This window comes from Drosophila takahashii, chromosome 3L (genome assembly GCF_030179915.1).
Source record: "Drosophila takahashii strain IR98-3 E-12201 chromosome 3L, DtakHiC1v2, whole genome shotgun sequence".
NCBI classification, from domain to species: Eukaryota; Metazoa; Arthropoda; class Insecta; order Diptera; family Drosophilidae; genus Drosophila; species Drosophila takahashii.
In genome coordinates, this window is record NC_091680.1 from 32499531 (window position 1) to 32524881 (window position 25351).

General features: G+C 36.4%; 1 protein-coding gene and 1 long non-coding RNA gene across 7 annotated transcripts in view; one reads left to right on the forward strand and one right to left on the reverse strand.

Annotated features, from left to right (window-relative positions):
- Positions 1-1109: 1109 nt before the first annotated feature.
- Positions 1110-25351, reverse strand: part of scro (scarecrow) — a 113875-nt gene continuing 89633 nt past the window's right edge. For all 4 annotated transcript variants that reach the window (XM_070215451.1, XM_044392567.2, XM_044392566.2 and 1 more), the window contains one exon: positions 1110-2595. In XM_070215451.1, the coding sequence (XP_070071552.1) occupies positions 2164-2595 (432 nt within the window). In that variant the 3' untranslated portion in view covers positions 1110-2163. The remainder of the gene's footprint in view (positions 2596-25351) is intronic.
- The window catches only part of LOC138913093 (uncharacterized), an 86188-nt gene continuing 67413 nt past the window's right edge, over positions 6577-25351 (forward strand). The window contains exons 1-3 of one of the 3 annotated variants that reach the window (XR_011418673.1): positions 6577-7003; positions 7067-7876; positions 7947-8169. This is a non-coding gene — a long non-coding RNA (uncharacterized lncRNA). Of the gene's footprint in view, positions 7004-7066; positions 7877-7946; positions 8170-25351 lie in introns of those variants that run through there. The other 2 variants (XR_011418672.1, XR_011418674.1) reach the window with 2 other exon arrangements.

Sequence of the window (25351 nt, forward strand, 5' to 3'; positions counted from 1 at the left end):
CTATATATTAGCGGGCTCACCCCCGAAATTCGCGAAAAAATTATCCTCAATGGACCGCGATTTCTTAAGAATTTACGTGCAAAAAGAACTTGCAATTGAATTTCAAAGTTCCCGGGTTTGCTATAAAAAACAAGGGTGCTGTTCTCATATTTTCAATCAAAGTAATTACGTTTTAATGAGTTCCTATAAAATTAATATATTTAATAATACTATAAAGAATGTAGAATTTGTTTAATTTAAATAGTTTTAATGAATAATAATAGTTTTAATAACCTTTTATGATCTAGAAATCTCTCTGCTGAAGTATTCCCGAATAGAAAGTATTTGAAAGTAGTGCATTTAAAAAAGAAAGTAAAAGAAAGTCTGCGCCAAAGACAAAAAAACTTAAAGAAAAAATCGCGCGATTTTTCTTTTTGCCTGCGGCGCAGTTCTTTTTGTCAGTATTAAACAAGTAGTTTTAGCTGAATAAGGGTTGTTGTGTCGCTCAGAAAAACAAATTCAATCTTTGTTTGGTTTTGGGTGGAAAAGACTAAAAGAAAGGTTAAAATATACAATCCTCCTTGGACCGCGATTTCTTCTGATTATCAAAATAAAAAATCCACATGTGGTCATCCATGGCTATGAGAGTTCTTAAGAAATCGCTGTCCATCGAGGATCATTTTTACGCGGTTGTGAGGACTAGTTCCCTATAATACCAATTACTCAGATGTTTGGAATTTTAAATTAGTCTTATTTTAACAAAAAAAGGAAAAGGGTACATATATGATTTTTATAGCAAACGTTAGAAAAGTTAGAAAAATACTTGTTTTAATAGCAAACCCGGGAACTTTGAAATTCAATTACAAGAGAACCATGGCCGACCGCCAAGTTCTTTTTGCACGTAAATTCTTAAAAACTTTAAAACCAACTTTTCCTACACTTTTCTTTTTGGGTCTCTGGAAGGTAAGAAACAAATAAATAAGAGATGCGTTCTCTGGAAGGTAAGAAGCTAATAAATAAAAGATGCGTTCGAAATGATCCTTACAGCTAAAAACGTTAGATGCCAAGCAACCTCATAATAGATTTGTCATCTAAACCCAAGATTGCTTCAAAAAATTAAATTTCCATGATTATTAAATAATAATTATTTATTTAATACATTGGCCTAGTTATATACACTTATATATAATTTTTTTGAGCAATTTTTTGTAAATATGCACGTATACCATATTAAATATATTTACTATTGACGTTAAAGTTAGGGCTTACTACAAATGTATATTTCATTTAATGAATCTGATATCCGATATAACATTTAATTTTATTTGTATTTAATATCTTCTACATAAATAACCGAATAGAGTACACTTGGTTAAATTATATACCGGCCTGTAACAGTTTTTACTCGAAGGGCATTCAGTTCCATTAATCGTATTTCCCTTTAACAATTTTCCTTATTTTTTTACGAATTTTTTAGGGAAGGTACCTTTAGGCGTAAAAGAAAACAGATGACTGCTGCGGTCGTCCCTTAATAAAGCCTAAACTTTCCCTGAGCTTTTTTAGCCAAAGGGCTTATTAATTTTTGGCGTGCTCTTAATTTGTGTCTATGCGCATTAGAGATATGCATTTACATTATTTTAAGGGCTAACAATTTAAAATCTTACGATGTAATAACGAACATTAGACATTAACAGGGTTCGTAAAATATCCCTCACAATCTGTAATTTTGTTTAAATATAATAATTTCAACATAGGGCGGTGATATTTGTCACAATAAAATTAGGAGTAACCAAGCAGGGCTGATAAATATTTTTCTGATAAAAATCACAACTGTTTTACAGGATTCGGAAAATAACTATACAAATTGTATAATACTTGATAATGATTGAAATGATTTTTGGGGCATATTAAAAGTGAGTGATGTTTACGAACCCTGGACATTAAGGAATGTATTACAAATATTATTTGCCTTTAAATACATCGCAAAACATTCGTAATCACTGAATTTTTAAACTGGTGTATTCAAATCCGGTAACCGAATGCTTTTTTGAAAGTCAAACGAGATAGGGATTTTCAAATTCATGCTGATCTTTCGGAAAAAAGTCTCGGAACAGGTCTAGAAATTTTAATTTGTCTGAATCTTTCGGAAGTAAAAACTGGTAAAGATCCGATAAGCGAAAATTTTTACCATGCTCGGCCTTGTAACGGCAAATATCCGCCGCATTGCTGCTGATGTCCATTAGATATAAAATTATTTTGATTTCTATATGCCATTGCCAAGCTATTTGACATCAAAGTATTATTGCAGGGTTGCTGCAGCATAGCAACGTTGGAACCTCCAACAGTCCCATAACTAGCGAGTAAAGAAGTTGATGTATCCGGCGAGTGAGAGTTGGGGGCATCTCCTGTTATAAGATTGAGACCACTTGAAACATTGGCAGTTACAGACACTCCTCCACTATTGGCATTTCCACTATTGGTAGTAGTGTTATTATTTCCTGCTGACGTAGTACTATTTCCGTGTGGTTGCGTTTGCGTTGAGTTATTATTTCCAGAGCATGGCTTTCCGTCCTTTACAAGTACAGGGACGGCAACACGCCTCGGTGAGCTTGCAGACTAAAATGAATGATAAGACAAATATGGTTTTAAAAATTTAACTTAAGTCATTACTTTAAAGGTAATTAAGTGTTTTATCCATATTAAAATTATATAAAATATAAGTATATTATTTTTGTGACAAAGTGGGTTACAGTAAGTTAAAACGTTTCTACAAGTGTATATAAATTTGCCAGCGTTAACAGAATCTCCGAAGCAAAGATTGCCAGATTCTAAAAAAATGTTGATAAAAATAATATTAAACAAGAAAGGATGCTAGCTTCGGACAGCCGAACCTTATATACCCTTGCAGAGCATTCCTATTAATTACAAATGTTAAATTTTCTATTATTTCTCATTAATTTTCCGATCGGTCCTATGCACACTGGGCCAGCCGATCAGATTTTTGGCCAAAAATACGTTTTTCTTTTTTAAGAAAATGACCAAATTGAGTTTGGGATCCTTTTTATAATACATTAAACTAATTTATGCCAAAGTTTCAAAGAATTCGGGCAAGTAGTTTTCTTTTACCATATTTTCAAAGTGAAAAATTCATAAAATATTGATGGAAATGAAAAAAAATTTAGAAGTCAAAGATGCTGATGTTGCTGTTCGACTTCTTTCCGAAACTTGCAGAAGGGATTATTTTCAACAAGTAAAAAATATAATATAGCTCGTATGTCTTACTTGTTTGCTAAAATAAATGTAATTGTTAATTTTTACGCTTTTTTTCAGCAAATGAGTACTTTGCTTTTCGAGTGCCTTCGAGTGCCATCCCCAAATTAGTTCATTCCTTCAAAAAAAAATTCGTTGATCAATTTACTAAAAGCGTAGCCCACCGACTCGATGCGGTTTTGCCTTAGTTTTCGGTAATTTAAGTTTTTATTGAAGGCTTAACTCGAAGTCGAGCTATTTTGAAGAGCTTAGCTAAGAGAGCCCAAGAGTATGCCATACTTTATTTCTTCAGGTTTTGGTGAACATTTTGAGCTCAAAAATTTGATTTTAGTGTGACTAACATCTAAAATCTACTTTTTACGTACACTAATCGATTATGGTATTTTCCAAACCTATATCTATCTATTTAATCAGGACTATGCAAATAAAAATGTAGCATACTTTTGTGATGACTTCAGAATATGTCAAATTAACATTTAACAAATCAAAAAACAATATTTTTAAACAATTTTTTTTACATAATTTGATTATATAAAACTTAAAAGGTAACAAGAACAAAAAAATAGAAATTTTTTTTAAATCGATTGTTTGATAAACGTTGATGTGGGAGCCTCCGAAAGTTGCACTTTTTAACGGTTCATAAATCTTAAATGACATAATATTTTTTAGTGATGTTAATTTTTTTTAGTTTGTTTTATCTCATACTTTATTGTTTTCGAAAAAAGAAGAAGTGCGTCTTCTAGTTATTTTTTTAAAAATAAAAAACCGAAAAGTACGTAAAATTTTCCGACTTTGGTCTGGATTATCTATATCATATAAAATTCCAAGAAATTTTACTTTTAATTCGTTGGAAAGTTTAATCTTTTAAAAAAAAAACGCAAAAAACTGCATCCTTCTAACTGTCCTAGGAAAGAAATTACAGATTTTTGGCCAAAAAATTAACTTTCTGGCCCAGTGTGCTATGGCAGCTATATGATTTAGTAGTTCCATTTTGATAAAATTAAAATCGAAATTCGGAAATTTTTAAAAAGAGTCATATTCCAGAGTAAAAGGGAATACAATAAAAACCAACAAAGCAGTAATTTTTTTCCTATTAATTTGCATTTAAATTTCCGACCGTTCCTATGGCAACTATATAAAGATAAAGAGTAGAAGTTAATATTTAAAAAAATTACCGAACCTGTACCGAATTTTTTAACTTCTTTTTTTTCGATATTTCCTATGGGAGCTATAAGATATAGTGGTCCGATCCGGCCGGTTCCGACTTATATACTACCTGCAATAGAAAGAAGACTTTTGGGAAAGTTTCAAGCCGATAGCTTCAAAACTGGCTAGTTTGCGTAGAAACAGACGGACAGACGGACATGGCTAGATAGACTCGGCTATTGCTGCTGATCAAGAATATATACATTATGTGGTCGGAAACGTCTCCTTCATTGCGTTGCACACATCTGACTGAAATTATAATACCATCTGCAAGGGTATAAATATAGCACCCATCGAGGTAGGTTTTAGATGTTGCATAGTGTAATGATTTCTGATCGAAAAAATTGAACACAAAAATAATGACACCATGTTACATCAAAAATTTTCCTCGATAAACCTTTAAAAATGAAGGACGGGAACACTACTACTATTTTGACCGCAGATGTATGTTTTTACGTTTTATGCCTATGTTTTCTTTTATTTTTTTCCTTTAAAAAACACCCTAAAATTATTCTGAGTGTGGGGCTTGGAGTCATTTCTAGAATACCTTAACAGTAAAACAAACCATTAAACCGTTTGTCAGTGATAGTTTGCCAATTTCAGCATTTTTTTAGCTTTGTGGTCCTTCTGCTAAGAATCCTTGCGTCGGGGAACTTTTTGTAAAACGCATTTTAACTTGGAAATTCGTAACGAATTCAAATTTATTGCAATTATTGAGGTAAATTTAAAAATCATTAATTTTTTTACACAGTGTGATTTGTGTGTTGATTTTAATTTTTTCACTCAAAAAAAAAAAACGTACCTGGATGTCACCTTTTTTCTGAGCCGATTTAAACTAGATTACAGTCGAATTGTGCTCTCATTCTTCAAGAACTAATTAAGAGGAAAAGCTTCTTTAGATTATGTAGACTAACTAAAGATATCAAAAAGTAGTGGTACTTTGTTAAATGTTATTCCAGTTTTTATAGAAGAACTCACAACCTTAATTAGTTCTTTTAGAATGAGAAAGAAATACAACTGGAATACATGTTTAATTAAATACATAAACTTAAACAAAGGCTGAAAGTATATCTTTTACTGACTGAAATTACAAATACAAATAAAACCATTTAAAGTGGTGCAGATCCAAGTTCAGCCTGCAAAAGTTAATTTTGAAGTGTGAACTTATAATTTAACTTGTAATATTGACTCACTTTGACTTGAAAAAAAACAGGGTTCTGAAATGAACACACACTGTAAATAACTTGTGTTATTAACGTGTTAGGGCTAGTACTCAAGTTGAGTAACTCAACCCAACAAAAAGTCGTTCAAAACAAAAAACTTCATATGAAACATTTTTTGTTTTGGACGACTTTTTGTTGGGTTGAGTACTAGCCCTTAAATGTCCAAGTGTTAAGTTCAAAAAAATTATTGACATGTGTGTTAAAAATTGTAGCCTACAAATGTTAGAAACATAAATAACTCACACATGTCATTTGTGTTATTTACACGACATGTTATTAACACGACGTGTTTCTTACACAGCGTGTTTTTAACACAGGGGGTGTTTCTCACACAGCTCAAATATCAAAAACTTATGTTAACTGTTATGTTAAAAATCTGAAAAATTCCGCTCTAAATTCCGGTGATTATCCTTTTTGTGTTAATAAAAAAAGGAAAGTTTATTGTAAAACTAAACAAAGACCTACTTAACACTATTAAATATGAAGACAGCTCACTATATATGTTAATAAATTGATTCTGCCTGCCGTTACTAATATAATGTGTCTTTTCTTGTTTTTTTTTTTATTGAACTTGTTAGTGGGTTAATCAACGAGTTTTTCCTTTGTTTTATATTTAAAAGAGTATAAAATTCTATAAAATGTTAACAGTTACAGTTTTTTTGACTCGCACACTTTTGAAGTCAAAAACACATCGTGTTAAAAACACATTGTGTAAAAAACACGGCGTGTTAATGCAAGTTGTGCTAAAAACACAAGTCGGTTGTGTGTGTTAACAATTATTTTTCACATGTAAAACCTTTGTAAAATACAATTTTTCATGTTTTCCGAACCCTGGAAAAAACCCAAGTCTATAAACTTTAAAGCATGTAGGGGTCAGGTGGGCTTTGAAAACAGAAAACCTTACGAGCGTAGAATAACTCAATTTTCATCCCAATCCGTACACGCCGCAAGTCAAAAGTTAGAGTAAAACGTAGATCATACTAGTCGCACTACTCGCACACGCAGAGCTAGATCTACCCTCTCGCCCTTGCGTACAGTCGGTGCGTGCGAAGGAGAACAGAGGAAGAGGAGAAATCAGGAATAGTCCCGTTCTTAGCGGCTGGCGAACTTTCCAGTACACGTTGCCAGCGCGTTGTTGGGCAGCAGCTCGTTCATTTCGTTTTGTGATCTTTGGCAATCAAGTCATACATCTGTGAGTGGAAAAAAACTAATCACCAGTCCATTCCCCACGTGGAAATTGGGTACCCGTAAAGAGCCACAAACGAAAGTATAAAGGAGATATAAACATAAATCTGTTTCACCGGCGCGTGAATAAAGTTCAGTGGGTATTTATACACACAGAAATCTGAAACAGTGAACATAACCTAACAGTGAAAATTCCCATGTAGGCAAAAGGCCGGTCCGTACGCAAGGCGCGTTCGCGCTTTCAACTAAATGAATTGTTAACCCATTACGAATGGCCAAGCGCTACGATTGTTGCACTCAGCAAAAGTGTGCCTCAGGCAACACGTGCAGCTGAGACTCCGCTGCCAAGAATTGACACGCGGTCGGGCCACGCCCGACTTGTTAGCGTCCCCGGACTAAGAAGAGCCTTGGATATGATCTGGAGGAAAGTTATTCGGTTGGCGTTTGATTGGAAGATCACGGATAACCGGCGGCCGACCACGACAACGCTGATCGCACTAGGACAGTGGTGCGCTGCAACATCCCACGTGCTTCCATAACCTATCAGCCCGAATCACCCGATCACCACCTTCGTAGATTAACTGTAAAGAAAAGGAGTCAACAGCGGAAGCAGAACACAAGCCCCGCGTGAGGGCGATCGAAGCCGGTCACGTAAAAGGATTGGGATCATTTTAAGTCAAGTGGCCATGTGAGAGGCTATTGTGAAATCCGTCGTCGCCGCCGAAACATGCGGGCCGGCGCAGCCATCCACTAGCGACCGCTCCAGGAATCGCTACTAAGGAAGTCGTATTGAGCTTTCTACTTATATCTATAATTTGTTTTTTTTATTATTCCGACCCTGTTCTTACGTTAGTTTTTCTTTTCATTTAGCTTGTAAATCATGTGAATGCCTATTATGTACGCCAACACTTATCCCGTTTAATATCAAAAAACAAAGCTCTTCCAAGTCTAAATCACACAGCACCTGCATCTTCAATGGGCCCAGCGAAACAGCAGCGAAGGATATATATTCCGTAAGTGACCGCCGATATCGGCTTATATTTTGCATGCGAATATTTTGATTTAACCAGGATATACCGCTAGGGCACACATATGAGCATCACATAACTTAGGATGTAAATTTAGGTTCACCTATCTAAAAAAATTTAACTGTCGAACTAACCTTGAAATGAACTTGAAATATTATTGAACTGGAGCAATATGAAATCATGTAATTAAGCCCTATTATACTGTCCGTCGTTGAACAACGAAGTTAATGTCGAGTTTTCTGAACATGAAGTAATGAAGTAATAAAAGACATTTGATAAGAGGTAACAATGAAAATCTATCGTGTTACTAAGGATGGGAGGGTATAGAATTGGGGCAAATAACACCAAAGCCGCCCAACACGCTGGTATTTCTCTCTGAATCTGCTTTGTTAGTGTCCGTCCGAATACTTCTGATTATCGCAACTATTTTGAGACCAACCATGTAGAATACCGAAAGTGCACTTAAACTTTTCGTAGTAGAACGGGTGTGCTACATAGACGAGGAGGAAAAAACACACGCCATATCCGACGAGCTTTGTACCGAGCAAATGCAAGAAGTGCACAAGTCGTCTATACCTACCTCGCGGCTACTACAAGCAGGGACTGCAAAAAAATTAAAAACAAGAAAGGAAGCTAACTTCGGCCAGCCGAAGCTTATATACCCTTGCAGATAAAGTAATGCTCACTCGGTGCAGTTCCAGGGATTCCAGATTCAGCGTTTCTATTTTAATTTTGTTTATACATAAGTAGTCAAGAATCAAAACGCCTACTTCCTACAAAGTTACAATGAATTTTCTTATATTTGTTTGAATATTCCTATGGAAGCCTTAAGATATAGTGGTCCGATCCGGCTCGCTCCGACATATATACTACCTGCAATAGAAAGAAGACTTTCGGAAAAGTTTCATCGCGATAGCTTTAAAACTGAGAGACTAGTTCGCATAGAAACGGACAGACGGACAGACAGACAGACGGACAGACGGACATGGCTAGATAGACTCGGCTATTGGTGCTGATCAAGAATATATATACTTTATGTGGTCGGAAACGTCTCCTTCACTGCGTTGCAAACATCTGACTGAAATTATAATATCCTCTACAAGGGTATAAAAATTGAAGCCCAAAACAATATGGAAAAATACCACTTAGATTTGTTGGAAAATTGAGATAACGCAATAAACCTTTTTCTTTTATTTTTAATACCCGTTGCTTGTAGATTAAAAGGGTGTACTGTATTCGGGGCAAAGTATGTATCAGGTAGAAGGAAGAGTTTCCGAACCTATAAAGTATATATATTCTTGATCAGGATCTCTATCCTCTCTATCTCAACTATAAGAGCTAGAGCGATGTGGTTTTGGATTTAGATTCCTTATCATGCCGATGTACCACGCCCACTCGAATGCCCACAAACCGCGAAGCTCCAGCAGTTTTTAAGCTAGGTAATACCTATCAATACGTATCGATTGACCAAATTGAATTAAAACATTGCGAGGGGGCATTTATCCCCACCGGCCCCAACAGCTCAAAATTTCGAAGTTTTTACTTCCGCCGCCTCTCCCAAGCCAAGTCTTGGTATGCAATTCTGTTAGTTTTTGCAATACCTTTCGATTGTTGTATCACTCATTATGATCGGCCCATCACAGCAGATTTTCATTTCTTCGTGTATATATAGTAGTCGCCTTCGCACACTCTCCTGGTGCGCTTCGTCACTACACACAAAAAAAACTATGTAAAATCAACATAAAAATAGTATTTCACTATTTTCTGAATTTTTCATGTATTTAGTTGTTTTATTTTTGGGGTCATTGAATAGTATTTAACAATAAAAATAGTAGAAAACCTATTTACGATATTTGCATGTATATTGTTGTTTTATTCATTTGGCAAATTAATAGTAACGTCTCAATTAATATCGTAGCAAAACTATTTCGCATGCGTGTATTTTGCTGTTTTATATTTTGGGGCATTAAATAGTAACACCACAATTAATATCGTAACTCAACCATTTTTTTCCTAAATATATTTTGTTGCTTTAAAAATACGATTATAAATTGTATGCCAACTATTTTTCTGGACTAAGGGTGGATAGAGTATCCGACTCATAATATCTGTTCAAATCCCGCTTTTGCAGATGATGTTTTTCTTTTTTTTTTGTTGTTAAATATTGATTTCAAGTCTATAGATTTTCCTCTACGAAAATCATTCTTCTGTGGCCTAGTGGTTAGAGTGCTCGACTCCGATGGTTGCGGCCCCGGTTCGATTTCCAGCGGAGGCAAAAAACCTGATTTGTAAGTTTAAGTATCTGTGAAATGTAAGTGTCTATAAATAACTTCCATATAAATTAATATAACAAATTAAATTAAAAATAGTTAAAAAACTAAATTAAAAAAAAAACAAATTTCGGGTAAAATACTATTTTGTAAGTCATTTACTATTTTATAGGTAATGTACTATTTTTTGGGGCATTTTCTATTTTTTATGGGTTGGGGCAGTTTTCACTATTAAATAGTTGATTTTACATAGTTATATTCGTTCTTCGTAGAGTAAAAGGGTATATAGTATTCGTGCAAAAGTGTGTAACAGCTAGAAGGAAGCGTTTCCGACCCCATAAAGTATATATATTCTTGATCAGGGTCACTAGCCGAGTCAATCTAGCCATGTCCGTCTGTCTGTCTGTCTGTCTGTCTGTCCGTATGAACGCTGAGATCTCGGAAACTACAAAAGTTAGAAAGTTGAGATTTCCCACACATATTCTTGGGCTTCCAACGCAGCGCAAGTTTATTTTAGCCGAGTGCCACGCTCCCTCTATCGCCTACATTCGCCCACTAACGATTTTAAAATGTATGTGGCGCCCACACCTTTAAAGATTTCCGAAAAGTATAAATGCAATTTTGATGTGTATATTTATACCTGTCGAAATGTAGAAGACATTTTTCCAATCGGACCATTCATTAAAAAGTTATACGCAATCAAAATTGTTTATATATCTATCTCCCTCGCACTCCCTTTAGCTGAGTGACGGGTATTAGATAGTCGGGACACCAACCTGACTATAGCGTTCTCTCTTGTTTTTTTTATACCCGTTACTCGTAGAGTAAAAGGGTATATTGTATTCGTGCAAAAGTATGTAACAGGGAGAAGGAAGCGTTTCCGTCATGTCATGTCCGTCTGTCCGTCCGTATGAACGCTGAGATCTCGGAAACTACAAAAGCTAGAAGGTTGAGATTTTCTACACATATTCTTGGGCCTCCTACGCAGCGCAAGTTTATTTCAGCAGAGCGCCACGCTCCCTCTAACTCCCACAATCGCCCACTAACAATTTTAAAATGTATCTGGCGGCCACACCTTTAAAGATTTCCGAGAAGTATAAATGCAATTTTGTTGTGTATACTTATACCTATCGAAATGTAGAAGACATTTTTTAAATCGGACCATTCCAAAAAAAGTTATGCGCAATCAAAAAACTTTATATATCCATCTCCCTCGCACTCCCTTTAGCCGAGTGATGGGTATTAGATAGTCGGGACAACAACCCGACTATAGCGTTCTCTCTTGTTTTTGTTTGGAGCAGAGCATTGTATATTACTACAGCTATTGCTCTTAACAGTGCTATAGTAACTATAGTAAATATATAAAGAAATAAAATGTTAGGCATTCGATTGATTTTGTGGACCAATAGAGAATTACTTAAATATTTAAAACGAATTGCATATTATAATTAACTTAATGTTGGAGTCTTAGAAAAAAGGTTAAATTTTAAGTTTTAAAGTTTAATACATTGCTAATTTTCCTGTACGGTCTCAATTTTTCTATTAACTTTTGTTTCTGCAGTAGGAGGAGTCTCTGGTAAATGGGAGCTTAAAAAATTGTGTAAAATATCAAAAGAAGAGTTGGTTTCATTGTCGGTGTTCAATGGGTTTGCATTTCCTTGTTTACTCCTTAATTTTGGTTCATGATGAATTATCTTCTTCCATAATGTTTTCAAAAATTCTGTACCATTCTGTTTTTGTTCAGCGTTTAATATATGGTGAAATCTGGGATCCAGGTAAAGCCATGCCAGCACTCCATCGTTTTCAAGCCATTTTTGTGTTTATACTACTTGTGTTTATACTGATTAGAAGGCTCCGCCCAATCAAAGTAATAACACAGGCCGACAAAATGTGACATGGGTCGATGTCCAGGCCTGCCACCATTTTATTTCGATAAATTAGGCTTTTCTAAGCATAAGTTGCCACTACGCCTATAGTCCATCAGCTCTGGTATTTGCGGTATCTTTAATTTAAGAAAATCACAAAATTTATTCGGCTTTTGGGATATATCTTCAAGAGTGGTCAAACAATTTTGGTAATCTTTTCCGAATTAAATAGTTACATGTCCCTTTTATACGGTCGTTTTAGAAAATTCAATCTAACTCAACCACAAGAGGAGGTGGGCATTCAAAATTTTAAAGTCACAGCAAAGTTTAAAAATCTTCATTTGTGAACAGCGTTTAAAAATTAAATAAAAATATTTTCTTCTACAATGCATTTTTGATCCAAAGACACCTTATGTCCTTAATTTTTAGGACACTCATCAGGTTTTTGTGAATTGTTTTGGAATTTTTAAAATTGTTTTTCTTCCTTCCTTCACAGTGACGATTTACAAACAGTGCCCAAACCTGTCACTATTTTACGTAACTTATAACTATTTTTGAGCACAAGTCACCCTTGCTTTAAAAATATTTATACATGGGCGTAAGTTAAAAGCTGGAGGGGGATTACACTTCAGGCATTGCATGACATGAACTTCGCTCATGTGCTTATATTCAAATCAAAAATGCATTGCAGAAGAAAATATTCTTATTTAATTTTTAATCGCTGTTCACAAATGAAGATTTTTAAACTTGGCTATGACTTTAAAATTTTGAATGCGCCCACCTTCTCTTGTGGTTCAGTTAGTATTTTCCAAAACGACCGTATAAAAGAGACATGTAACTATTTCAATCCGAAAAGATTACCAAAATTGGTTTAGCACTCTTGATGATTTATCCCAAAAGACGGTTAAAATTTGTGATTTTTTTAAATTAAAGATAACGCATATACCAGAGCTGATGGACTATAGGCGTAGTGGCAACATATGCTTAGAAAAGCCTCATTTATAGAAATAAAATGGTGGCAGTCCTGGACACCGACCCATGTAACGGTAAAGGAACGTATTATAAAAGCAACAATTACTTAGTTAAAAACGAAAATCCTGACCAAATATTTAAAATATTTTTGTTTACCTTGGAAAATAACTGAATTTATGTTGTAAGCAGAGTTGGTATTTTAAATAAATTTAATTGTCATTTCCAATCTTATGAAGTTGGCGCGGCAACAAATAACTATGAAATTCTAAGCATTGTTAAATTTCTCAGCCCTCCTTTACATGTACACTAGGGTGGACTTTCTTAAGGTCGATTGATCTCAGCATCTGAAATTGTAGACTTCTGTGTCTAATAAATGTATGCGAAAAAAAAAATTTAACGTTTAGGCGGTGCGCAATGGTCTCAAAGTTTCAGTAAAACAACTTGTATGAATCGAAATATTTTTCTTCCTTCCTTAGGCTTAGTACTCAACCCAACAAAAAGTCGTCCAAAACAAAAAACTTCATATGAAAAACTACGTTAAAAAATTTTGTTTCATATGAAGTTTTTGTTTCGGACGACTTTTTGTTGGGTTGAGTACTAGCCCTTAACTTGTCAACTTTTTTGTTCCGTTCGAGTAATAGAGCCAAGTAGAAGTTTACTTTATGCCTACACTCAAAAAATTTTTTTCATAAATTTTAGAAAATCGCCATAAAATTAAATATTTTCTTAATTTAAAAATATTTCTACTGGGCATATTTTTGTAAAAGTACGATTCGAAATTTTAACAGATCAAAATTCCACAGCGTTTGGCGTCAACCATCCTTTTTACAGAAAAAAAAAATATTTAATTTACGGAAAAGTTATTTTGGATTCGGAAAAGAAAGAAGTAATAAGATAACGGCCAAACTTACTGAAAAACGAGGACGGAAGCTAACTTCGGCAAGCCGAAGTTTTAATACCCTTGCAGATTTCACGAATGTAAACTTGACTTAAATAGCAACATGAATTAATAAACAACAAAATATTCTATAATTGAAAAAATAAAAATTTTAAATTTTAAATATGTTTAAAAATATATATTAAATATATTTATATTTTACCCTGACCAAGGTAAGCATTAAATAATAATAATTTGGAAAGTTTCATGGGAATTGCATATATATTCTGCGCGAAATATCCTGAAAAACTTCCAATTTTGACCGATTTCACCCTATTGTTCCTATGGGAGCTATAAAATATAGACGTCCGATCGGCACGCGCTTTTACCCTGATCAAGGCATGCGTAAAAGAATAAGATTCATGTCAAAAGCTCTTACACTGAGCGAAATATCTTAATTTTGTGAAAGCTATATCCGATTTTTCCTATGGGAGCTATAGGATATAGACGTCCGATCAGTCGGATTTCAAACTTGATCTGCGTACACAAGTTTTAGGACGACAACCATCTTCGCACAAATAAATTCAATAAGTTTGCTAGTTTGCGCACCACCTTTTTAGAAAAAACAAGAGAGAACGCTATAGTCGAGTGCCTCGACTATTAGATACCCGTTACTCAGCTAAACAACTTAATAGGAATATCCCTTCTTATATGTTTTTCGCCGCTCGATTTTTACCCAGGGATCTCTTTCTAGAAGAGGCTTTCTAGAACTTTCAATTCTGCCTAGCACATCTTCCGTCTCTCTCTAGCGCAGGTGAATGCACTTGTGAAAAACGTATACGAGCAAAAAGAGACAAAATGTGGCCCCATTTCAAATAATTTAAAATTTGCATTAACATATTGTGAATTAGAGTGACCACAGAAAAAAGGCAGATTTTTTCCAATGCCATTTCCTAGATGGCGCTAGTGTATATTGTATTGCGCCATCTACCGCCAGATATTGATACTACTGGTCATGAAAGGCGGAAATGTAGGCGCTGGCCAGGTTTAAGCGTTTATTGGGTTTGTGGGCGTTAGAGTGGGCGTGGAAATTTTTTACTTGGCCAATCGATAGGTATTGACGAAGCGAATACATATCAGTTACTATTTTCATAATAGCTTCAAAACTGTGGGCGTTAGAGGGGCCTTGTGGGCGTTAGAGGGGGCGTGGCACCTTTTTGACAGACGGACAGACGGACATGGCTAGATCGACTCGGCTAGTGATCCTGATCAAGAATATATATACTTTATGGGGTCGGAAACGCTTCCTTCTAGCTGTTACATACTTTTGCACGAATACAATATACCCTTTTAACGGGTATAATTACCTCATGAACAAATAACGGGAGTTATTACTAATATTACTGTAAATACATTGTCGACACGATAAGAGAATACGACTACATTTATTTGGAATTTTTGTCGTGATGTCATATGTAAGATTCGTCAAGTTCGTCACATTACCCTACTCGTCACATTACCCTACACTCCCCTACAGTTTTCCATAAAAAATTAATTTTTTAATAAAATTTCTTCCTTTCATGCTTCTACCACGTATAAGTCCTGGGCTTTAGGTAAGTAGAGAATGGCCCACAAAATCTAAACTTTTACTTGTTCCTTAGAACTCGCGGTTCTAACAAAATCGATTTCAGTATCGAACCTTTTCTTGGATATTTAAATGCGTTCTTCAAAAATCGCGAATTCTTAAGAAGAAGAGGAACTGATTGTGTGGATACTTTCTCTTCCTAGCTAAGGACATTTTTCGGTAATACCATATATTAGCGGACTCACCCCCGAAATTTGCGAAAAAATTATCTTCGATGGACCGCGATTTCTTAAGAATTTACGTGCAAAAAGAACTTGGCGGTCGGCCATGGCTCTCTTGTAATTGAATTTCAAAGTTCCCGGGTTTGCTATAAAAAACAAGTATGCTTTTCTAACGTTTGCTATAAAAATCATATATGTATATATGTACTCTTTTCCTTTTTTGTCAAAATAGTACTAATTTAAAATTCCAAACATCTGAGTAATTGGTATTATAGGGAACTAGTCCTCACAACCGCGTAAAAATGATCCTTGATGGACAGCGAGTTCTTAAGAACTCTCATAACCATGGATGACCACATGTGTATTTTTATTAAAAAATCGCGCGATTTTTAAAAGGTTATTAAAGAAAAAACCTGGAACTTTACCCCAATGGTAATGCGGAAAAGTGTTCATTAAAACTTTCAATTTAAAAAAATTCTACATTTTTTTTATAGGAACTCATTTAAACAATTAAATTATTTTATAGGAACTCATTTAAACAATATATTAATTTTATAGGAACTCATTAATGCTTAATTACTTTGATTGAAAATATGAGAAAAGCACCCTTGTTTTTATAGCAAACCCGGGAACTTTGAAGTTCAATTACAAAAGAACCATGGCCGACCGCCAAGTTCTTTTTGCACGTAAATTCTTAAGAAATTGCGGTACATCGAGGATAATTTTTTCGTGAATTTCGGGGTGAGTCCGCTAATATATAGTATTACCCATTTTTCTTATAGTTCGTTTGATATTTAAATAGATTCTAAATAATCTCGAATTCTTAGGAGCAAGAGGAAAAGCTTCTTTAGTCTAAGTGGACTAACTAAAGATATCAAAAAGTAGTGGTATTTTGTTAAATGTTGACTAAAATTAGAATAACATTTAACGGGATGCAGAGTCCAAGTTCAAGCTTTTTTTTGTCAGAGGTGGCACGTCTGCATTCGATTTATAGGACTATAGGACTAAAATCGGTATAGAAAAGACGTGGCGTCCAAGTGAGTTTTATTTTTTCCGATCAGAAATAATGACTATTTTTGAGTTTTAATATACCCGTTACTCGTATGAACGCTGAGATCTCGGAAACTATAAAAACTAGAGGATTGACATTTTGCATGCAGATTCTAGGAGTTCCTACGCAGCGCAAGTTTGTTTCAAAAGAGTGTTACGCCCCCTCTAACGCCCACAATCGGTTATATACGATTTTAAAAATTTCAATATTTCGGAAAAGTAAAAATGCAGTTTTATTGTGTTTATCAATACCTATTGAAATTTAAAAGAAATTTTTTAAATCGGACCACTCGTTAAAAAGTTATGCGTTATCAAAGTTTTCTATCTCAATCACCTTCGCACTCCCTTTACCTGAGTAACGGGTATCTGATAGTCGGGGCTCCCGACTATAACGTTCTCTCTTGTTGTTATTGCTACGGCTCCATATAGTATCAGGGACCGAAAATAACTGTTATTGTAAATTTTTCTTACAAAAAAATCACGCACTTAGAAGGGTCATAAAATTTTTTTAAATACACCACTATTTTTATTAGCCATTGTAGTTTACAAATCCGTAATGATTTTAATTTTTTGATTTTTATAATAAAACTGAAAAAATAACTATTATTTTTTGATTTTTATGAATAACAGTTATTCCCTTGACATTTTTGAAAAAATGAAATAATTTAAAAAAACATGCTAACCATGTTTTAAATAACTTACTAAAAATTTATTAAAAAAGGCAACCGCGCATATTTTACAACTATATTATTTTATACCCTTGCAGAGGGTATTATAATTTTGGTCAGAAGTTTGTAACGCAGTGAAGGAGACGTTTCCGACCCCATAAAGTATATATATTCTTGATTAGGATCAATAGGGGAGTCGATATAGCCATGTCCGTCTGTCCGTCTGACCGTCTGTCCGTCTGTCCGTCTGTCCGTCTGTATGTCTGTTTCAATACCGTTTGCGAGCTCAGTTTAAAAGCTAGCGCCTTGAAACTTTCACAGTCGTCCTAAAACATGTGTACGCAGATCAAGTTTGAAAGCCGACCCGATCGGACGTCTATATCCTATAGCTCCCATAGGAACAATCGGATATAGCTTTCACAAAATGAAGATATTTCGCTCAGTGTAAGAGCTATTGACAGGAATCTTTCTAAATCTTATTATTTTACGCATACCTTGATCAGGGTAAAAGCGCGTGCTGATCGGGCGTCTATATCCTATAGCTCCCATAGGAACAATAGGGTGAAAAATTTTTAAATTTTATTTTTTTCAATTATAAAATATTTTGGTGTTTATTAATTCATGTTGCTATTCTTGTCAAGTTTTCATTCGTAAAATCTGCAAGGGTATTAAAACTTCGGCTTGCCGAAGTTAGCTTCCGTCCTCGTTTTTTATGAGTTTGATATTTTGTTTATATCTATGCGGCAGTGTTGTTGCGACCAACCATCTGATCATCCATGCGATGATTTAAAACCAAAAAAAAAAAAAAAAAAATATTTTGTTTATATCATCAGCTGTTAGTATGACTGTTTTAAGGTATTTTTCGATAGTTTTTCGACTAATTTTTGACAATTAGTTATCTCTTCTGTTGTGGGGCTGCCACCTAGTCTCAAATTAGTGCGCTTTTTACTTGGAGTTTTAAATGACGGACGAGAAAAAGAAAACCGATTTGCCACCTAGATAAACTTATCCTTCCATTAGCTAAATTTTACTTTGCAGGACGGACGAGAAAACGGCCCTTAGGCTAACCAGAAACCAAAATCGTCTCATTCTGTCGCTCGCGAGATTTTTTGAAAAAATATTTTCTGAAGCCAATTTTATGCCCACAGCGTTTCTCTTACAAAATATTTTGTTGGTCTTCAATCTTCTTGGTATTTAGCAAAACTTCAAACATTTCTTCTGGGGTGGAAATAGTAGATAGTTCTATATGATAACACATGGTCTTTATTTTATTTCTTATGACTTCTGGAGGTTGGTAGAATTATTGGTCATAGTCGCAGTATTGGCAGTGTTGGGAAAGGTACTGTGTTTTTTTACCTAGGTAAGGTAAAAGGTATTGGGCAAAAATAAATACCTAGGTAAGGTAAAGGTACTTAAATTTCCCAGTACCTAGGTAAAGGTAAAAGGTAAATATATTGTTTTTTTATTTTTTATAATTTTTTTTGTTTTGTTCAATGTAATCATTTACACTTAAAATAAGACTAGTTTTCAGTTTTTAGTCGTCTTAATCAAACAATATCTTTTCATTTCATTCAAAATTCATTTCTGTCGCAGTCAGACTTGGCTATTTTAAATCATAGCAATGTTTAATACCTATGTAAGTACCTTAATAATTCCAAAGGTATATAAAAATCTGTATCTAGGTAAGGTAAAAGGTACTCAATTATTTTTATACCTAGGTAAGGTAAAAGGTACCACTAAATTGTACCTAGGTACGTACCTAGGTAAAAGTATCTAGGTATGTCCCAACACTGAGTATTGGTTGGCCTCATGGTCGAATTCGTAGGCGAGGGTTTAATGAGCTAGATTGCAGTCAAACTGAGCAAAATGACCTAAGTAGCGGTAAAGGGCGGAGGAATAATGGAATTCTAGAAATCAAGGAAGATAAATAAAAAAATTTACAAAAATATGAACCTCCGCGTCAAAGAGCCACAGCAAATGTACTCCATTTTAGATCAAAGGATTAGTGTCCAAATAGTCCAATAAAATTTTATGAAAATTATCTCTTTTACCCTTTATTACTGTTATTACCCCAGTATTGGGGCTAGACCAGTTTAAAAAGTATATTGCCATTTTACAACATTCCTCAAAGGCTTTGCAATTGACTTCAAAATTATGCAAGTTATAGCCAAAAGAACAGCCTTTCCGATACTAGTCTCATTTCAATGGCTCTTTATTTATAGCTGCTATGTCAAACCAAACTTTTCTTTCTATTAGTGCCCCACTCTCCCCTACTCATACATTTTTTATTGGGTTGAATGAACTTTAACGCATTAATTCCGTTACAGACCTTGGAGTGTTATTCAACCACAACTTAAATTTCTCTAATTACATTGGTATCATAGTTAGTTTGTTAAACGTTGGTCGAAGGAATTTTAGGACCCCTACACCAAAAAACATTTATACATTTCCTTGGTTCGTCCAATTCTTGAATACTGCTCGTGTGTTTGGTCACCCCAATATACCAATTATCAGGACCTTATCGAATCGGTACAGAAACAGTTCCTTTTCTTTTCTCTATGTGGTTTAAGCTGGAAAACACATCGTCATCGTACGTGGATAGACTGCGTCTACTTAACCTGCCCTCCGTCAAGGATCGTCGGACCTGCCATGGTGTTATGCTCCTTCACAAATTAATCACTGGATCAAGTCAAATAATACAAGCTATCTACTTGGTCAAATTCGGTTCTCCACCCCTGTAAGGTCTACTCGGCGCTTTCGACTTATTGCCCTCAATATTTGTAAAACAAACTTTCAGTTACACGATCCTTTTCGAGTTTAATGTTCGCAATATAATAAACTGTACTTTTTGATATTTTCGGATGGCTCTTTTAATTTCCACTTGATGTGAGTGGGCAACTATGTTTATGCTGGCAGATATTTGCTAACTTTGGGGCCATTTTCTCGTCCGTTTGTTTAATTTAAAGTAAGGTAAAAACCTTAAAATCGTATGGCATATCAGAATTTTACCCGTACTTTAAATTTAAGAGGCGAACGAGAAAACGGCCCTAAATGTAGGGGAGAGTGGGGTATTTTCGTCAGCATTTTTTCAAAGCTATTTTTTGTCCATCTTGAGACACGTTATCATATTTCTATTTTTATTGTTGAATGCGGTTAGCACCAAGCTTTAAAATGTGACATTCCCCTATTTTTATACCCTTGTAGAGGGTATTATAATTTCAGTCAGATGTTTGCAACGCAGTGTCCGTCTGCTCATCTGTCCGTCTATCCGTCCGTCTGTCCGTCCGTTTCTACGCAAACTATTCTCTCAGGGAGGGCGTAAAGCTGATGAGCAACAGAACGGAGAACGTGCCCGTTTCCTTCCGATCGCTCCAAAGTGCTCTGGAGAAACAGGCGGACACGCGAGCAAAAAGCAGGTGGAGGAATACCATGACTTGCCGAATCTCAAGAACTATGTGCAAGGAACGCAACGGCAAACTAAGCCAGTATGTGCTGCGTCTACCACTGAAAGACTGCAGATTTACAGAATCGTTACAGGCCACTGTCTGGCCCCATCACATGCAACCACACTCGAAACCCATATCGGCCTATGCGAACTCAACGCGGCGGCAAAGTACTGCTTTGAAATGCACATTTTTGTAAGCTATACAGAAATATTCAAATCTCTACGAAATTAAAAAAATGTTAATGGTTATGGCGAATTTAAAATTAAATTTCATTTAATTCGTATTTATACCCGTTACTCGAAGAGTAAAATGGTATATTGTATTTGTGCAAAAGTATGTAACAGCTAGAAGTAGGCGTTTCCGACTGTCCGTCTGTCTGTCTGTATGAACGCTGAGATCTCGGAAACTACAAAAGCTAGAAGGTTGGGATTTCCTACACATATTCTTGGGCTTCCAACGCAGCGCACGTTTATTTTATCATGGTGCCACGCCCCCTCTAACGCCCACAAACCACAGTTTTGTGTAGAAACAGTACCAATTCCGTGCCATAGATGGCGCCGTCGCCGCGTGTTTGTGGCGGTCCAGACTAAGAAGCCACCCAGCGGATGGAAGCGGTACTAAACCAAAATCCTAAATTGCACTGCACTCGAGTATTTGCCTACACACTAAAACGGTTACACTCTCTCTGCCGACGCCAAGCTTCTAGGACAAACGTGTGTAATTGTGAAACTCTGTAAACTGATCAAAAACGAATAAAACTTATAAATCAAATCAGTGGTAACCGACCTGTGCTACCATAGTGGTGACCCCGAGCTTGAACAAATACTCTTTAATTGCGCCAAAATCAGGCAAAATTAAAATTTGCACAGAACTTCAGTCTTTCAACCACACACACACACACAAAGCTGAAGCGACGCCACCAACACATCAAAAAGTGTATGCCCGCCGAACGCCGATACAATCTGCGCTCGCTTGTTCCTCGAAGGTTAATCTTTGACAACGACGCCACCCTCAACATGACCGACGAGTCGCAACAATTGCTGGACACGATCAGAGATCTGCAAGCCCAAGTCGAGGCATTGCAGGTTAATTCTTCTTCAGCGCACACGGCTAACACGGCTCCATCTGCCGATGGAGCAACAATTCGCCTACCGAAATTCACAAGCAAAAATCCGCAATTGTGGTTCGCCCAAGTGGAGCGATCTTTTCGTTTGCACGGCGTCAACAACGATGACGACAAATTCGATTACATTACTGTCAACTTGGATCCAGACGTTGTTTTGACCGTAGAGGATTTAGTTACTCACCCGCCAGCGGCTAACAAATACGATACTGTAAAGGCCCGGCTGCTCGATAATTATCGATAATTATAATCAATAATCCGCACACTGTTCCTCGCTGAGATGCCCCAAAACATTCGCCCTATTTTATCGATATGGGAAGAAAATGATCTCGAGAAACTTGCAAAAGTAGCAGACGAAATGCTAGAAACCATGGCACAGTGGTCGCCCCCATAGGCCATAAATAAAAACTTAAAAGCTAAAACTTTCGCTAAAAGTGTGGCAACACTGTTTCATAATAGCTCAAACTTTTTTAATCAGCTGTTATTATACCCTTGTAGAGGGTATTATAATTTCAGTCAGATGTTTGCAACGCAGTGAAGGAGACGTTTCCGACCACATAAAGTATATATATTCTTGATCAGCACCAATAGCCGAGTCTATCTAGCCATGTCCGTCTGTCCGTCTGTCCGTCTGTCTGTCTGTCCGTCTGTCCGTTTCTATGCGAACTAGTCTCTCAGTTTTAAAGCTATCGCGATGAAACTTTCCCGAAAGTCTTCTTTCTATTGCAGGTAGTACATATGTCGGAGCGAGCCGGATCGGACCACTATATCTTAAGGCTTCCATAGGAATATTCAAACAAATATAAGAAAATTCATTGTAACTTTGTAGGAAGTAGGCGTTTTGATTCTTGACTACTTAAAAACAAAATTGAAGTAGAAACGCTGAATCTGGAATCCCTGGAACTGCACCGAGTGAGCATTACTTTATCTGCAAGGGTATATAAGCTTTGGCTGGCCGAAGTTAGCTTCCTTTCTTGTTTTTGTTTTGATCCAGTTAAATTTATCGGTTTATCGGATTTCAGTTAAACATAGACGAAAAAAATTTATCGGTTTTGCAGTTTTAGCGAGTTGCAAGTGACGACTTGAATCAAAAAATAAAAACTATTTAAAGAAGACTCTGACAACAAAAAATACACAAGATACCTTTGCCTAAGCCGGTCGTGTTTTTCTGTTGCTCCAGAATCTTTTGTTTATTTGAGTGATAAAATTTTAAATTTAATCGCTAAATTAGCCTACAAGTTCTGTGGTTCATAAACTCCTCCTGTTCAAATCAAATCCGAGCTCGGACAGTTAATATAAAAGTGTTTAATTTATAAACAAACCAGAAAATTAACTTCAGCCAGCAAACAATAACAAAGCGTCTGCTTTGTCACAGCAAGTATTGTGTTGTTGTTTTTATTCTCCCGCTCTCCTGCTGTACGCCTCTCGGAGCTGCCGGTCCGTTACCACTCTAACGGCCCTTTTCCCGCTCTCCGCTTTGTGCGTGTCGCCTAAATTCACCGATCAGTGCAAGTCCTCCTGCTAACTTACGCTCTTAAATCCGAGCGTTGTAGCTTGCTGCTCTTGATTCCGCTGCTCTCCACGCGTTGCCTTAATCTTTCGCCGCTCTTACTTTGCTCTGCATAGTGACCTGAGTGCATTCAAAAATGAGTCTATCCTGCTCAGCCAAAAAATGCGAGTTCAACGGCGTTATTGCTGGCGAAACTTATTTGTTGTGCTGGCTATGCGAGAATACTGCGCATTGCAAGTGCGCTGGTGTCGGCGTACATGGTCGTATTGGGGATCTTATTTCCAAAAGAATTGGATTTCTTTGGACTTGCTCTGCGTGCCGTGAGATTACGGACGAGATGCGTTCCTTCATGCGGCAAACTCGAACTGGCTTCAGGGAGATCAAGAAGCTGTTTAGCCACCTTCACGAGAAGCTGATAGCCGTTGAGTCCCAGTTTAATGGGCTAAAAATAATTAAGGAAACTCCAACAAAGCTTTCTTCTCCTCCAACTGGCCAATTAATGAACCACCTTACTCCTACTATTCCACCTTCATCCCTGAGGGATCCTGGCTCCTCCAATAGCTCACTAATGTACGCTTCATTAGTTTCTGCCAACGCCAGTGAATACGATAAAAACTACGTATCCTCGAATAACCTTGTGCCTCCACTGCCGGGTCCTTTATTATTGTGCCCTACCATTGAAGCAGCCATGTCTCCTACTAGATTGGCAATTCCTGCTCCAGTGCTTAATTTTGTAACTCCTAAGTCTATCTGTGCAGACCTGGCCCCTGGCTCTCATCCTGAGCCTGATCCTGGTGCCTTACAATTCAACCTTCCACAATCCGCCAACGCGGCACCGTCGGTATCCTCCGTTAAAACGGCACCGCCAGTATCCTCTGGTCAAGTAACGTCGGTTGTACATAATGTACATAATGGTCCTGGTTCCTCCAAAAGAAATCGCAGGCCCCTTCTGGCTGCGGTTAATAATGGTCATCCAGCAGGCGCAAACCGTAGACGCCTCGAAGCTGTAGCGCCACAAGCAATCATGCCAAAGAAGGCCATTTTTGTGTCGCGTCTAAGGCCTGATACTACCATCGATGAAATTAAAGGTCACCTAAGCGATGAGCTCCAAGCCTCTCCTGAAAACTTTGTTGTAACAAAATTTAATTTTGCTTACAAAAGAAAAGTTTCTTCATTTAAAATAATTCTGCCTGATACGCATTTTTCCCGTGCTTTAAATCCTGCACTATGGCCAGTTAATACGAATGTTCACGAGTTTGATCGGAAAGAAACAGCTATAAATACAAATCCGTCAGTTCCAAAAAACTAGATTTTGTATTACATTATCAAAATGTCCGTGGCCTTCTCAGTAAGCTGTCCAGATTGCATACTGACAGTGCTGCTTTTGATCCCAGCGTTATTGCTTTTACTGAGACTTGGCTTAATCCCACGGTATTTGATAATGAAATACTTACCAATAATTTTTTCCTCTATAGACGTGACCGTCCCTCTAAACGAGGTGGGGGTGTCCTAATCGCAGTAAGGTCTGAAATATCATCCCAAGTTGTATCCATTCCCAATGTTGGTGATATTGAATTCATGTCAGTCAAAATAATTCTTCCTAACTGCAACATATTTGTAACCTGCTCCTATATTCCTCCATGCTCTGAGGCTTCGATCTATATGCAACACCTCTCCGCTATCCAGAATATCTCATCATATGCCTCTGACTCAGACCATATTATAATATTGGGTGACTTTAATATTCCGTACCTATCCTGGTCTCCTTGTGTCGATCTAATTGCCCTCGTTCCTGGTGATCAAAACGATTTTGTCGACGGTCTTATTGACTTATCTCTTGGTCAAGTTAACTCAATTTCTAATGCGAATGGAA